Consider the following 17,104-nt stretch of genomic DNA (forward strand, 5'->3'; position numbering starts at 1 on the left):
TTCCTACTCATTACTTCTGGTTTGACACTCTGACCAAATACAATAAATTCTAATACTTTTTCCATCTTTCAAATTTATGGTTTTATGACCCTCTCATTGTTATCTTTGCAGCTCAAATTCTTTGATGCCTCAGGGAATAAAAACAAAATTTTGTGAGGTGAGGGGAGTGGGAAGTATGTCCATCTCTCCAGAAGTCTTTACATGGGACTATAAATGAGTTGAAGGGCTTTTTTGTTTGTTTTTGTCTCTTGTGGGTTAATAGTTGCCTATTAGATTATTTAATTTAGTATTTTTCCTTTTTAATATTTTTTTTCCTGTTATATTCTGAAGTAGGAAATCGACCTTAGTGTATTGAGGAAGTACTCCTAAGTTCTAGGAGTGTATGTGATTCTTAGTTTCCTGGGTGGAAGCCAATAGAGAAAAAAAATTCTTCAAAGAATATCTTGACTTCTTTGTGTCATGAGTCTCTGATTTAAGGGTTACATATAATAAATACACTAGATCAATGTGAAACAAAGTACTATGTGAGATCCATATGAGTGGGCTATTAAAGATGAGCTTGAGATAGAGATGATACTTGATATTGGTTTAAAAGAATGGGGAGGAATGCAACACCAAAGAAGATAAAAGGGTGGTTGAGAAATAAGGCTCAATAAAGCCTTCTGGGGTTGTAAAGTTTTCTGCATTCTAGATCTTCATTTTATTTTTTTACCTTCCCAAGCAGCCACTTTGGGAAATGTCCTCAAAGAACTTCTACCATGAGTTTGCAATATCACAAAACAAATGGTACTACAGCTACAATTAAAAAGTGCAAATTCATGGTGCTGAGTGAAGTGAGCAGAATTAGGACTACATTGTACAATGTACAGCAAAATTATGTGATCAACTATGATAGGCTCGGCTCTTTTCAGCATTACATAGATCCAAGACAATTCCAATAGACTTAGCATGGAAAATGCCATTTACATACAGAGAGAGAACTCTCAAATGTGGATAGAAGCATATTATTTTCACCTTTTTTTGTTTTGTTTTGTTTGTGTGCTTTTTCTTTCTTCTAATGAATTTTTCCTTTTGTTCTGATTTTTCTTTCACAAAATGACTAATATGGAAATACGTCTAAAATGATTATATACATATAACCTATATCAGATTGTTTACTCTCTTAGAGAGGGGGAGGTGAAGGAGAGAAGGAAAAAAATTTGGAAATCAAAATCTTACAAAAATGAATGTTGAAAACTATCTTTATATGCAATTGAAATAACAAAATTTACATTTTTAAAAAAGTATAAGTTTACTCGCTTTCATTTGAAGTGGTCAAAAGAGGGAAGAATACCCACCCACACAGAAATACATTTCACTGAATAAGGAGAGTAGAGAAAAGAGAGAAGGAAAAGGAGAGTTAGAGAGGGGAGGGATTAATGAGGGATTCATTTTAAATAAAAACAAACTCTAATATGGATTTCCAAAGCCATAGTCAATGAAAGAATCAGGCAAAAAAAATGTGACCTCTTTTTCTTATCAAAAAAAAAACAAAAAACCCATAATCTTCCAGGTAACATTCAGGCAGAAGCAGATAGACCCTACTTCCAATCCTGGGGCCAAATCCTAGGCAAATGAGGACAATGTGCAATAGTTAATTTTTTCAGACCAGATCTGTGATTCCATCTGTATAAACAACTCCTGGCTCTGTATAATCTCAGAGAGGGGTCACTTCCTTAAGGTCTCAGTATAGGTTAGAACTTGAACCAAGGTCTTATCTCTAAGTTCAGTTTTCTAACAATTGGGGCATAGTTGCCTCTCATTTAACCTTGTAAGACTAAGATCTTTTAGGGTCAGCCTGTTTGATTTAGTGTGTTTGCATGCCTAGTACAATGCCTGGGACATATTTCATAAATAAATGTTTGTTGACTGATTGAATATATGGAAAATATTTAAAAGAGGAGATAATTTGGGAACTATGAAAATGCTATATATAAAAGGTGAGAGACATTAATACAATTATTATCATTTTTAGTATAGCTTATCCCTCCATCCTCAGATGGATACGGGGGAAGGGGAGGCTATGGGTAAACCTACAAAATCAATAACATTTCTATATAAAAACAACAAAATTCAAAAAGGTTAAGTAATATAAAGGGAAATTCCATTAAAATAACTAAAATTTGCATAAAATAATTGGGAATCAACCTATCAAAGCACATTTAATCACAACTTAATTACAAAATGTCCCTTAAATAAATAAAAAGCAACTTAATTGGGAGGAATATTCAGTACTCATGGTTGGGTCAATTTAACAAAAAATGGCAATATCACCAAAGTTATTTGATAGTTCTAATGAAATATCAAACTTCCAAAGTGATATCTTACAGAACTTGAAATAAAAATTTATTCAGAGAAATAGAAAACCTAGAATATCAAGGGAAATCATGAAAAAGGTAGGCACAAAAAAGGAACATTTCCAAACTTCAAATTATCACAAAGCAACAAACATCAAAACGATTTGGTATTGGTTAAAAAATAGAAAAGATCAATGGAACATTATAGGCAAGGGAGAATCAGAAGTGATAAAAGTTCAATAATCCAGTATTTGATAAACCCCAAAACATAAATTACTCAGGAAAGAATTCCTTATTTGATAAGAACTAATGGTAAAGCTAGAAAGCAGCCTGGCAGAAATCAGGTTTAAACTATCATCATATTATGTAACACAGAAAATTCGAAATGTACATATGTGATTTAATTATTAAAGATAGTACCATTTTTTAAAAAAAATAGAAGAGAAGCAAATTAATCTTATTCTTAATGGGATTCCAGTTCTGTCTCCTAAACCCTATCCTGTCATTCTTTGTCAGGGGGAAAAGCCCCTCCCCCTTTGTGACTAGGTTGGAATGGTCATAGAGGAGGCTCAGCACCTCCTAGTAGAAAAATAAAGGCTTGCTTCTCATTCCTGCTTCCCCATAAATACCTGGACCAAATTTGCTTCATCAAGATTGTTGGGAAAAAATAATCTAGGAGTTATGAAAAATGCAGCTTCACAGATGTGTAGGGTTAGTATAACTATTGTTATTAGTAGTATTCATCCAAGTGGGCATTTTGATGTCTCTGTTGGGGAATAAACTAAGATATGAAAATTTCCGTAAAATTGAAGCTCACATGCCAAAATATATTATGTTAACAATGATGCTCAGAAATTTTTCTCAACTAGATGGCATTCTTTTCTGTCTTCTTAAACAGAGCAAAGGAAATGAAATTTTTACTTTTTCTTGGTGACCTAGGATCATCATTATGATCCTAAGTGTATTATGCTATGACAGCATACTCTATGATATAGTGATGTACTCAGAGTCTATTGAGGTTATATACAGGGTTGTTTGATCCTGCCCTAAATAGCCCCAGATTGTTGTACCTTTCAAGTTTTTGTGTTGTCTTGTAGTTTTCTTTATCCTACATCACTGTAAGGACAGTTAACAACTGTTAATTTGTTGCTGATATCAATGTGTTAATCTCTAGCATACCCTTTCTTCTCCCCTTTCTAATTTTCTGCTTCTAATTGGCTATTGGTGGGTATTGTTGTTCAGTCAATTATATCCAATTCTTTGTGACCCTGTGGACCACACCAAATACTGTCCATAGGATTGATTTTCTTGGCAAAGATATTGAGGGGGTTTGCCATTTCCTTCTCTAGTGGATTAAGACAAACAGTAAAGTGAGTTGCCCAGGATTACCATTTCATACTAGTTGATACCAATTCAAATCTGAAGCTGGATTTGAATTCAAATCTTCTTGACTTCTAGTCAAGCACTCTATCTACACAGCCATTAGCTGCCTCATGCTATTGGCATAGGAATAAGAAAATCAAGGTTGTTAAAATTGTATAATTTGAGAGTAAATAGACTAAAGGGGGCAGTGTATTATTATGTATAAAGTACATAGATCTTAACACTTGTCAATGGTTTTGGTGCTCTCTGGCTTGTCAACTTCCTTCTTGAAGGATTTAACTGTTTAATAGATAGTTGAGTTTGCCAAGTGATTTCTGATTTCTATATGGCTGAAGTGTTGAAGTTGTTTGATTATCTGTTATAATTCTAGTTGCCATATCACAGGAAAGACATAAGAGAATTAGCCTAAGAGAGCCAAGAAGAGCAACTAAAGTGAGCAGAGGGTAGTGGAGAGGATACTGAGGAGTTTTTTTTTTTTTTTTAAGTGATTATTGAGTCAGGGGAAAAGCTGAAGGAGGGACAATATGGAAGACTTTAAAATTATGATGGCAATGAGAGAAATACAGATTGTTCATCAAGTTCAGAAATTATAGAATTTTACACCAACTCCATTTTGAAAATAAGTGAAGTCAAATACAGAAGATAAACAAAAAGTAGGTTTACACAGTGAGGATAAAGAGGACAGTTCCCTGCCCTAAAAGGCAGTAATAGGCTGAAAGTTGGTTCAAAAAAAATAAGAAAAATTATTAATGGAAATAATAATAGATCCATCAAAGCTTATGAAGAGATGGGTGACAATATGGAATGATAAAGAATATAAGTTTAGTTTTAAAGCTAGAACTAGATAATAACTGAGTGTGGGAATTTGGGCGTCAGTTTCTACCTCCAAAAGATGAATGGGATTAGACTACTATAAATTTGCCCTCAGAGAATCTGGGTTCAAATCCTGACTACTTATTATCAGTGTGAAGTTGGGCAAGTTAACTTCTGGGATATTTATGAAGTGAAGAAGGTTGAATTATATGGTTTCTAGTTCTTTCCAATATTTTATGTCTATGGAGCAAGGATGTAAGGGAAAAAGAGTCTAGCCTTGGCTGTCCCACGTTGAAATTAGAATAAAAAAGACTTTCCCATAAGCTAGCCTTTAGTGATCCCTGTCACCCATCAGAGAAAAGTGCTAATCTGGAGGAACTATACAGATGACACAGGAAGGCAATTCCAATGCTCATTATATGTTTACATGTACACATCATTCAGCTATTTGCTCTGAGTTCAAACGGAAATATGGTCGGGGGAAAGGAAACACCTAAATAAAAAATCCTGCTTTCCCACAAGACCTATTATATGGGCCTACTGAAGGGGATAGGAAACACTATTCTCCAATCAGACAAATACTTCCCTGGTCTGGGAACTAAATGGACTAATCCAACCCTTAGTAAGAGGATTGCCTCAATTGGAAAGTGAAGTAAAAAGCAAGGGATGGAACATCCCAGTGAAGTAGTGATGTTGAGAAGGAGTCAGTGATACCTTGTTCTCTCACTTCTGTTCACCTTCACTTTTTTTTTTTAACCTTCTAGCCAACTAAGATCCAAACTCATTTTACTTGATATATTACCCCCTAGAAATTTTGTCATATTGCATCAAGATGATAGTTTTCAGGGGCAGAGAAGTTGAAAAATGAAAATGAATTGTAATTAAGATTTGTTAAGTAGAATACCCCTGTTCTAGGCAGAACTGGATAAAACACAGATTTTCCCTTCTCATGTTCCTTTCAGACACACCCCACTTCTACCCCCATTTTCTAGAAAGTATCACCTATATAAGATCTGGGATTTAAGGAGTGGAGCTATTGGACTCAAACATGATCTTTCCCTTTACATTGGGAATTTCAGAATAAATAGCAGTGGTTTCTGGGGGCAACAGTGCAGCATCAGAGGGGATTGTGAGCCAGTTCTGTTGGGCATACAAATGACTGAAACTTCCTATAGGAACAAACTGATGAACCCAAACCTGACTCGATGTAATAATAATAATAGATCAATGCCCTCTTTATAAATATATAGTATTTAATGATTTGGAAGGCTCTTCCACATTATCATCTAATTACTCCACAACTACTATGTGATATATATCGTATGGGAAAATAATTGCTTTAGGCAAATATGGGAACTTCAATGAGGTAAACTGACTTACACTATTAGTAAACTAGAACCTAGGTCTAATTTCTAAGTCCAAGTTTTCAAAGGAAGAATGAAAATATCCATAGCTAGTTTTGAAATGTTTTCAATCCTTTCAAATGTTCCATCAGGTTTAGAGTTGTTGCTAAATGTACTTAGTATAGAAATTGAAGGGATTCCATCAATTGGGATAAAGTTGAATAAGTTGTGTTATATGATTATGGTGGAATACTACTGTGCTATAAGGCATGAGAAAGTTGGTTTTAGAAAAACATGGAAAAACTTGCATGAAATAACAGAGTGAAATGAGAAAAACCAGGAAAACATATTCTAACAGCAATATTGCTTAAGGAGTTAACTATGACTGTCTAACCAATCTAACTAATATGATCAATCGAATTGACTACAAAGGACTTATGAGAGAAAATGCCATCTACCTCTAGAAAAAGCACTGATATGTGGAAATATATATTAAATGGTTCCACATATATATCCTTATTGATTGATGGTCTTTTCTAATGTGAGTGTGTGGGAGTAGGAGACAGAACTCAGAACTCAAAATGTAGTAGTCACACCCCCAAAAAGGAAATAAGAAATTTAAAAAGATGCTAATTGAGACTACATTGTGGGATGGAGGCAAGATATAACATATCAGAATGCTTCCACACACACACAAATCTCTCCTCCCCCGCCCCGGACAAAAAACAAAAACATAAGAACAACCAGTGCACACATCAGACTGAATTCTGATCAGGAAAGCCAAATAAAAAGCACTATGAATCATTTTTTCAGTCCAGGGAAGCTCTGGTAGATAAAAAGGCATATGGACACTAGAGATGAGCCTTGGGTCAGAAGCCTGTGTAGTAGGGAATCTTCCAGAGCTGCTTAGGGAGCACTGAAAGTTTTCAGAGTTTGGTCAGAGCAGAAGGATGCGAGGGGCTAGAAGGTTAGGCCAGATATCCCACTCCAAAAGTGTGCAGAGTGTAGTACTAATAAAGACTGAAATCAAGAAGTAGTATGGAAAAATGAGCAAAAATACCAACTATAAAGAAATAAGTTGATAGGGAAGCTCCAAATCCAAACCCAAAAGAATACCCCAAAATTTACAAGCAGAGCCTCAAAGATAAATGCAACTTGGGACACACTAATTCCTAAATCAAGTATTAGAAAGCTAGATATCTATATCTATATAAGAGAGAACTTAAATGATTTTTAAAAACCAAACGAGAGCAGAGAATTAACAATTTGGAAAAGGGACAAAATTTTACTGGAAAAAATAATTCCTTAAAAAATAGAATTGGCCAAATTGGAGTTAACAATGCCATGAAACATCAAGACACAATAAAACAAAATCAAAAGATTGAAAAAAAATGGAAGAAAATGTGAAGTTTCTCATAGTAAAACATATCAAGGAAAGAGAATTTATGAATCAATGGACTTTCTGAAAACTATGAACCTTAAAAAAAATCCTAGACATTATATTTTGAGAAATAAAAATACCCAATTATCTGAGAATCAAAGGGCAAAGCAGAATTGAAAGAATTCACCAAAAGAAACTCCCAAATGAGATTGCATGTGACTTATTGAGTCAACAAGCATTAATTAATCATTTATCAAATCCATATTTTGTGTCAGGCATTTTTTGCTAAACATTAAAAGTATGTAAAGAAATGGGAAAAAAATTCTCTTCCCTCAAGGAGTTCATATCTAAAAAAGAACCAATATGTAAATTACTAGGTACAGATAAGAAATATACAGAAAATAGAAAGTAATGACAAAGGATAAAGCTCCAAGAATAGGTGAGGAGAATGAGAAAAGATTTTATAGAAAGTGGAAATTAAAATGGATCTTAAAGCCAGAGTAGCTAAGAGGAGAATGTGAAAAGGAAGAGCAATCCAACAATGGAATACAGTCAGTACAAAGGCATGGAGATTAGAGATGGAATGTCCAATGTGAGATACTGCAATATAGGCTAGTATGACTGGATTGTGGTAGAGTACATAGAGGGAAATAAAATTTAAGAAGATGAAACATAGGAAGAGTCCAGGTTTTGAAGAGCTTTAAATGTCAACATATATTTTATATTTGATCTTTTTAAGATGGAGTCGAAGTTTAAATAGGGAGGGTGAGAGTGACACGGTTTATGCTTTAGGAAAAATAACTTGAGCAACTGAATGGAATATGGATTGAAGGTAGAAAAAGACACAATGCATAAAGAATTCTTGCAATAATAGTCTAGGCAAGAAGTAATGAGGATCTGAACTAAGATACTATTTAAATGTAGAGAAAGGAAGGGATATAAAAAATGTTGTGAAGATAGTTAATGTTGATACACACATGCATTTAGGAAGTGTCTGGCGACTGCTGCACAATTCTTGAGTGGTAGTTGATTATGATATCAGGCCCAAAGTATTGGAGAACTCTGATTCCTCAGGTGTGTACTCTCTTTCTTTCCTCATCTCTTTGTCTTCTCTATCTTTGTCTCTCCATGGCTCTATTTGATTCTTGGTTTCACTAATTTTAGCTGTTAGTGGTTTTCTGCCACAACATGAGGCAGCTAGGTGGTGCAGGGGATAAGAGTACCAGGCATTAGGAAGATGAGTTCAAATCCAGTCTTACTAGCTGTGTGACTCTGGACAAGTCACTTACTGTCTCAGTTTCCTAATCTGTAAAATGAGTTAGAGAAGAAAATGGCAAAACATTCTAGTATCTCTGCCAAGAAAACTGCAAATTAGGTCACAAAGAGTCAGATAAAAAACAATTAACATGCCCATTATTTTCCTTCTTTAAAAGCAGTGGATAAATGATCCTTAAGTCAGGAAGAGCTGAGCTTTTAAATTTAATATCAAATATTAGCTGTGAAATGCTGGGCAAGTCATTTAACCTCAGTTTCTTCATCTATAAAATGGATATAATAATAGCATTTACCTCCTAGGGTTGTTATGAGGATAAAATGAGATACCTGCATAGTTATATTATTATTTAAGATTCTGGATGAGCTGTGATCAGTCAGTCCCTAAGGACTATATCCCAGTAAGCTGGGGTAAATGTGTCCAATTCCTGGCCAGATAGGAGCTAATGGGAGGGACAACAACTTATTATCTTTCCTTATTGGTGTCCTATAGTCTAAACTTTTATTTGTCTTTGAGTGCAGAATGCTAACGAAGATGAGAAGACAGTGAAGTCTTCTTTGGGAAAGCATATAGTTTTATGATTTTATATCATCTGTTGCTAAGCTCTGCCCTTGAGGGGAAAAAAAAAGGAATCAAGTGTAAAGAGTACTCTACAAGGAGACAGAGGAACAGGTCTCTGAGATAGCGACTAGTATAGCAAAAACAACGCTTTAACTTCAAATCTGTTTACTTCTCATCACAGATTCTCCACCACAGTCTGTTTACTTCTCATCACAGATTCATAGAATATCATAATTGGAAGAGGCATCTGAAGGGTTATCTAGTCAACCCATACCTAAACAGAAATTGTTCTCTTCAATATTCCTGACAGGTCCTTCACTGGAAGAACCTTCAGGCATGGAAATCTGCCATTTTAGGGACAGCCCATTATACTTTTGAATAGATTTAAATGTTAAGAAAAATGTTTGCTCTTTTTAGTCTCTGCATTTATCCATAGCAATTCCCCTTTCTATAATGTAGTACTATTCCCTCACTTCTTTTTTTTCCCCTTCCAAAGGTAACCTCCCCAAGAAAATCCTCTTGAATTAAGTCCTCTTGAATTATCTATCTCCCATACCATTCCTTTATCCCTAAGCACTTAAGTCTTTCATTTGGAATCTTTTTTTTTTAATTGACAATTTGCTTCTGCAGTCCCTGGTACTCATTCCTAAACTGATTTAGGATACATAAGTAAGTGTTCAATAAATGTTCATGAACTGACACTGAATATATAGTTGTATCTCTTTGGCAAAGAGGCTGAAATGGATACTTAAAGCTCCAGAAGTAGCTCTTCCTCTTTTGTAGAGAATGGACCCTGTCTCACTCAGGGCCTCTAGCCCCCAATAACTGATGAACACACAACAACCTAGGGGGAGACATGGTATAATGGAAAAACTATCAGACTTAAAAATCAGGTGACCTGAGGCTGATTTGCCTTGCTGCTTAGCTACCTGTGTGACCTCAGGCAAGTCCCTTAAACTCCTTTGGCTTCATCTTCTCCATCAGTAAAATGAGAGGGTAGGACTAGCAACTAGTTACTACTTGAACTCTAAGGTAGCTTTTAGATACAATGATCTTCTGCTGTATCAGGAGGAATAAAAAGCCTCCTTTATTATTCTGTATCTGCCTGCTACCCTGGCTTGGTTCTGGACAGAGTTTCTTAGAATTAGTCATCAGTTCTTTTTAATTATAGGAATTCTCTCCTGACCCTTCCTCCATTTTTTCCTCCCATCAATTGGTTAAATACTTTTAACTTTAAAATTACTGTGATATTTTAATGCTTTTAATACTTCAGAGTTAAACATACTATTCTGCTTCCAACTTGTTATAATTGACAGAATAACTATAATCAATCAGTATCACTAATTTTTCATGGCTCTGAGATATCTCTAGTGAAAAATTTTTTTCTTTTCAAACTCTTTGAAAACCGTGTTCTCCTTTGGACATATCTTCAGTATGTCATTTGGATTAGATGATCTCTAAGGTTCCTTTCAAGTCTGAACTTCTACAATTTTATCTTTCCAACATCTAAAATGATTTGGGGATGAAATAGAAGTGCTAAGAAATACACTCAAGTATTTGAAGTGTGATTATAAAGTAAGGAAATTAAATTTTAAACAATTATCCCAGACCTTAAGCTCAAATGTTTAAAGTCAAGTCTTTGAACAAGGCTGGCTTCTTGTGTACTTAGTACAGTAGCAGGAGATTCCTCCTGACCCTGTTGCTCTGAAAACCTGTTGACTTACAAAGGATAATGGGGAATCATAGTAGAGCAGGAAGGGACCTTAGAGGTCATTTTTCTCCAAACCCCACATTTACAAATGAAGAGACTGAGTGTCATAGAAATTAAGTGATTTCCTCAGGGTCCAATGTCAGAGACAGGATTTGAAACAGGTCTTCCTTATTCCAAATATAATATTCAATCTACTACACTATGCTTGCCCATGGTACCCTACAATGACCTACAATGACCACAAATCAATACTATGTTCTTGAGAACTCATTCTAAAAGCAAAAAATTTTTGGATTATCCTTTACAGGGAATTACCTGAATCATTGGTTCATTTTACCTTTCTGGCTAAGTCAAGTATAATTAATTATGAATGGGCTATAAGAAATTGACATAACTATAAATATTCAATTCAACAAATATTACTAAGTGCTTATTCATATGTATGTGTCAGGCACTAATTCAAGATGATATTGATACCAAAACAAACAAACAAACAAAAAAAAAGCCTTACTATCCTCTCAAAAAAAATGCTAATCAGGAATTTCTGCATTTAATGCCTTTAATATTGACTATGGCATTTACTATCTTAGAAAAAGATATCACCAGAAGTTACAAATATATATTCAAGGGAATGCTTTGTCCTAATGCTTTGTCCTTCAACATTTTACCCTTGGATGAATAATGCAATTATAATAACTCATCTACAAGATGCTGACATTGCCTGAAATAACTTCAGAATGGCTTTTGGGTCTATATTATATTCTTTTGAATGTCTTGAGGGGGCAAATCTTTTTCTTCAGAGAGTGAATGTGATTTAGGTAAAATGCCATCAGTCATTCCCAGAAAAGTCTGATAAAAAGATGGACAATCAGATAGGTCTGTATCATTGGTATCAAAAGTGGACATGTGATTCTAAAGTTATGAAACTACCTTTATTGCATGTCTCTGAAGTGTATTCCCTAAAAATATTTTTTCAATGGCAGCCTCAAGGGCATAAATGTAAGATCTCTAAATATAAGATCTCTACGGAGATTACTTTAGAGAAGGACAATTATCTTTTGGATATATAGTGTCATTTTAAAAATAACTTTTCTTATTGTATTATCAGGCAGCTAAGTGGCACAGTGGATAGAATGCTGAGCCTGGAGTCAGGAAGACTCATCTTCCTGAATTCAAATCTGGTCTTAGACATTTTACTAGCTGTGTGACCCTGGAAAAGTCATTTAATCCTGTTGGCTTTAGTTTCCTCATCTGTAAAATGAGCTGGAGAAGGAAATGGCAAATCACTCCAGAATCTTTGCCAAGAAAACCCTAAATAGGGTCACAAAGAATTGGACATGACTGAAAAACCGGCAAAATTGTGCTGTCACTTCAAATTAATTAAACCAGGGATATCTTCATCCCTCCCATCCCATTCAACAAATTTGGCACCTACTAGTTCCGAGCAGCATATTTAGTGCCATAGCAGATGTAAAAATATATAAACCCATGTTCTTCATGGAATTTACAAACTAGTAGGAGACAGTGCATGTAAATAATTATAATGGAAAATTTAATGTATAAAAGAAGTAATACTAGCTCATGTTTTACAATGCTTTAAGGTTTACAAAAGCATGATCTCAGGACAATCCTAAATAGCAAATTCTATAAGCCTTATATATCCTTATCTTACATATGGGAAAACTGAGGCTCAAAGTGGTTAAATGAATTGCTTAGGATCACTGAACTACTTTCCAGGGTTGTTGTAAGGGGAAAAAAATTAAAACCTTAAATATAAATGTTTCTATTATTAGTAGCCATGGCTGACCCTTGAGGGACTCTTTCCTTTATGCCCCTCTGAGCCTTAAAAATAAAAATGAAATACCAACTATGCAAGATATGAGAAAAGTTTTGTCTTTTCTGAACTGGAAAATCAGGGAAAGTTTCAGGGAAACCTCAGCATTTGAGTGGAGTGTGAAAAGATGGATAAAAATTTCAGTAGGTGAATAGAAGTGGGGATGCCTTCTAAGAAAAAAAGTGATATGAAAATGTGTCATTTTGTAGATATGGCGAGTAATAGTTTAATGAGAGTACAGAATATGAGATGGGGATTAGCTGTATAATTTAGGCTGCAAAATTAGGGTGGTAGAAAACTTCAAGTGTCAGGCTTAGTGCCTGGCATGTAGGTCTTTGATAAATGATTGTGTATTGATTCTGACAAGAAGTAGTAGTAATTCATTAAAGAATGTTGTGCTGAGCAAAATGTTCATCAAATCTGTGCATATAAGGATGATTTTTCTGGAAGTGGAATTTTTTAAAATAGTATTTTATTTTTTCCAAATACATGCAAAAAGTTTTCAACATTCACTTTTGTAAAACCTTGTGTTTCAAATTTTTCTCCTCTTCCCCCTTCCCTCCCCTAGACAGCAAGCAATTCTATATAGATTAAACATGTTCAGTTCTTCTAAACATGTTTCCATATTCATCATGCTGCACAAGAAAAAAATTTTTAAAAAGCAAGAGAAAGAAAAACAAGCAAACAAAAAACAAAAAGTTGAAAACACTATGCTTTGAAGCATGTTCAGTCTCCATAGTTTTCTTTCTGTATTCGGATGGCTCTTTCCATCACAACTCTATCAGAATTGCCCTGAATCTTATTGTTGCGAGAGTCAAGTCCATCACAGTTGATCATCACATAATCTTGTTGTTGCTGTGTACAATGTTCTCTTGGTTTTGCTCACTCTGGAAGTGGTATTGAAGGAAAGGTTAGAAAGGGAAAGAGAATGATAGAAGAGATACTTGGTGAGGAAGTTATCATTGTAGACCAGGTGAGTAGTAGTAATAAAGATCTGAATGACAGTGCTGGCTATGGGAATAAAAAGAAGGGGACACAATGAAAGAGATATTTCAAAGGAGTTTAGATAGGAGTTAATTGATAACTTTATTACATATGGGGAGGAGAGAGAAGAAAAAAGCAAAGATAATACCCCAAGGCTTTGTACCTGGGTGACTGGACAGAATGGGAGTACCATTGACAGAAAAAGGAAATCAGAAGAACAAGTTTTGAGAGGAAGGTTCTGGACATGTAAGAATTAAACAGGACATCCAAGTAGAGATGTCCATTGTGTTGTTGGAGACTTTTATAACTGGAAATCAGAAGAGATAGAAAGGCTGAAGATAAAAGAATAGGTGATAAGATGCTTGGACATTGTACTTAAAATTGAGCAAAGACACATGATTCTTAGGAAGACATTTCTGAGAACCAGGAGAGAGTTTGTCTGGGGAGACATCTCAAGGAAGATTTTTGCTAGGGCTGTTGGAAAAGCAGATTTGGAGTTCAGAAAAGAGTAAGAAGCTGGAGATACATGTTTATGAATCATCTGCATAGAGATGAAAGTGGTAGGAATAAATTAGGCTGTTCAAAGAACATATATTAGAATATAGAAACAACACATACTTTTAAGTAATCAGGAAGATATAAAGGAGCCAGGGATAGAAACTTATCATAAGACTCCATAAGAGAACCAGGTGAGAATTATCTACTAGAAGGGTGTGGTCAACAGTGTCATAAGCAGCAGAGGTCAAGGAGTTTCAGGATTGAAAAAAAGGTTAATTGCATCCAGGGATTGGGAAGGCTTCCAACTCATGAACTTGGAGGGAGCTGTTTCAATACATTGACAAGAATGGAAACCTTATGGTATGATGTTCACATTAGGAACTCATTTGGCACATTTCCCTATTGAATGGTGATCATCAAATTAGGTTATACTGGGTTCTCTCTTTCATGAAACACCTACAGCATTTACTGTGACAAGGAGTTAATTCATAATAGAGTTCTAGAATTAGAAGTGACCTCAGAGTTCTCAAGGATTATTAGTGGAAAGAGAAAAGAACTTGGTGTGGAGTGTGGAAAACCTGGATTCAAATCCTGGCTCAGCCACATGTGGCCTTAGCCAAGTTTCTCAACCCCTCTTTGTCTTGATTTTTCCTTCTGTAAAATGAAGATGTTGGATTAGATGATCTCTAATGACCCTTCCATGATCCTAAATAATCCTAAAATGAGGGAGAAAAGTATTTGGCAGTATTCTAATGCAGTTTATGTCCTCTTGCTCCAAATCTGAACAACTCACCCCCAACCAGGCTCTAAACATCAGTCCGTGGCTCAGCTGGGAATCTGTCCTGATACCCTTCCCTGCCTCCCTTTCTCCTTCATTTTCTTTCCCTTTCCCTTATTTCCTAGAGTCTTCCATCTGTTTCCTTCTCTTCCTGCCTTTTTTCACTTTTTCCTACTCCTACTTCTACCACTTTCTTTTGCCTTCCCCAACTTCTTCCTTTTCTTCCCTTCCCCCCTTTCCATCCCTTCTCCCTCCTTTTTTGTAACTCCTTTACTTTCCTCCCTCATCCCCCCTTTCCCACCTCTCCTCTCCCATTTCCCTTTTTTCTTTTCCTAATAAGCCTCTTTTCCCTACTTGTCTTATCCATTTCCTCCTTCTACTTTTTTTCCTCAGTTCCTCTCTTCCTTTCCCTTGTTTCTCCATTTCCTTTTCCCTTCTCCACCTTCCCTCTCCCTTTCTCTCTTCTCCCTCTTTCTCTCCGCCCTCTTCCCCCTCCCATTCCTCCTTCCCCTCCCATCTCCTTCTCCTCCCTCTCATCTCCTCCCCCCTTCGTTTCCACGGCGACAGGCCCAGCTCCGTGCAGGAAGTGGGCGGGGGAGGGGGCGGGGCGTCTCTGTGACGCCAGGGGCGGTAGTTAAATGGCGAAGCTGGAGGGGCTCCAGGTGGGGTTTGAACTGGCCAATGGGCGAGCTGCCGACCGGGTGTCGGAAAAGGAGGCGGAAGAAGGGAGGAGTCGCTGGGGGAGGTGCACTGCATCCTCCCCGGCGTCTCCATGGCACTACCCTGGCCTCCGATTTCAACGACTTCATAAGAAGGCGTTTCTGGGCACAGCCGTGCCGTTCCTGGTGAGAGGAGAGGGCTGGGGGCGGGGGGGGAACCCAGCCCGGCCGGCCCCCGAAGTCTCCCCCGCGCCGCGTTCGAAGGTCTGCCCGGGGCCAGCCCCGCCCTGTGGATCCCCCCCCTCCCCTCTGTCTCGAGGGACGTCACACTTCAGAACCCCAGCCGAGGGGGAGGAGGGGTTATCATCCTGGGGGATTACAACTCCTCGCGCGCCCATCCGGGTATTAACTCCATCCGATGATCTCTCCAAGAATAGTCCCGGATGGCGCCGGCTCAGCCTACTCGTGCTTTCTGGATCTCCTGACCCGCCAGGCGATCGGGGATGCCCGCTCCCTGAGGTCCCGCTCCCCGCGGGCACGGCTGGGGCGGGCCCCCACCCGTACCTACTCCCGCTTCTCCGGCCTCCGGCGGTCCTTGAGCCGGGCCTCTCCCGGGTGAGGGCTGTGGGGGGTGGGGCGGCCCCGACGGGCTGACCCCGTGAATGAAGGGAGACGGTTTCTTCCCCCACACTCCAAGGGACACTCCTCGCTGTCCCCGGTGGCTCTTTTCTGTTTCTGCCTCCCCTGGACCTCCTCGGCGCTTGCAGTTGCGGCGTTAACCCTTGGCAGGGGAATGCTCACACCGAGTTCTGAGGAAGACAACTCACGCTGCCCCGTATCCCGCCTGGGCACCCCCAGTTACTGGGTGAAGGGCAAAGTGGGCCCTTTAGAGTTCTGCCACCGAGCGCCCCTCCCCAGGTTCCCTTTTTTCCCTTCCCGACTATCAGATGAGTGGCCCCTGACAGTCTGTGGAGGAGCCCAGGCTTGTCCCATTCTACTTAGATTTTGTCATCTCACCTCTGTTAAATGGGACTGAAGCCTGTATACAACCCTGGTTTTTTAAGTTAGGAGCCATGTGATGAGATTTAGTGATGACCGATGTGATATTCTCTCATTCAAAGGAAGCTAAGCCTCAGTGGGCTTTCAGTTTCCTCTTTTTGACACGGGCATTTTTGTCTTGTGAAATTTTCAACCCCAGCTTTTAAAAATACACAAATCCAAATCTAAACCACCTTGCCAGACTTAATAGTTCTAAATACTTATTAGCTATGATAGATTAGCCCAAGAGTTTAGGCCTCAGTATATTTGTGATAGGATGATCCCAGGAAAAGACAGAAAAAGGAGAGACAAAGGAACTTTGAAGAGCAAAGTCTTCTTATTTGCTTTGATTTGACAAATTAGGGAAAAAGTAATGTTATTTGTGGGGAAACCTAAGTATTCTAATACTGGTTGATGTACTTAAATTGGATGTCCCTCAGTTTATATTGATAAAAATTTGTTGGTCAGAACAAAATAGGTAGCTCAGTGGATAGACCATGGGCCCTGGAATC

General features: G+C 37.5%; 1 protein-coding gene across 7 annotated transcripts in view; it reads left to right on the forward strand.

Moving 5' to 3' along the window:
* Positions 1-2,938: 2,938 nt before the first annotated feature.
* Positions 2,939-17,104, forward strand: part of ODF2 (outer dense fiber of sperm tails 2) — a 44,520-nt gene continuing 30,354 nt past the window's right edge. For 3 of the 7 annotated variants that reach the window (XM_051980111.1, XM_051980113.1, XM_051980109.1), the window contains exon 1: positions 15,562-15,740. In XM_051980111.1, coding sequence (XP_051836071.1) covers positions 15,577-15,740 — 164 coding nt within the window. In that variant the 5' untranslated portion in view covers positions 15,562-15,576. Of the gene's footprint in view, positions 3,048-15,561; positions 15,741-15,885; positions 16,170-17,104 lie in introns of those variants that run through there. The other 4 variants (XM_051980108.1, XM_051980110.1, XM_051980107.1 and 1 more) reach the window with 3 other exon arrangements.

The sequence above is a fragment of the Antechinus flavipes genome, chromosome 2, assembly GCF_016432865.1.
Source record: "Antechinus flavipes isolate AdamAnt ecotype Samford, QLD, Australia chromosome 2, AdamAnt_v2, whole genome shotgun sequence".
Classification (NCBI taxonomy): domain Eukaryota; kingdom Metazoa; phylum Chordata; class Mammalia; order Dasyuromorphia; family Dasyuridae; genus Antechinus; species Antechinus flavipes.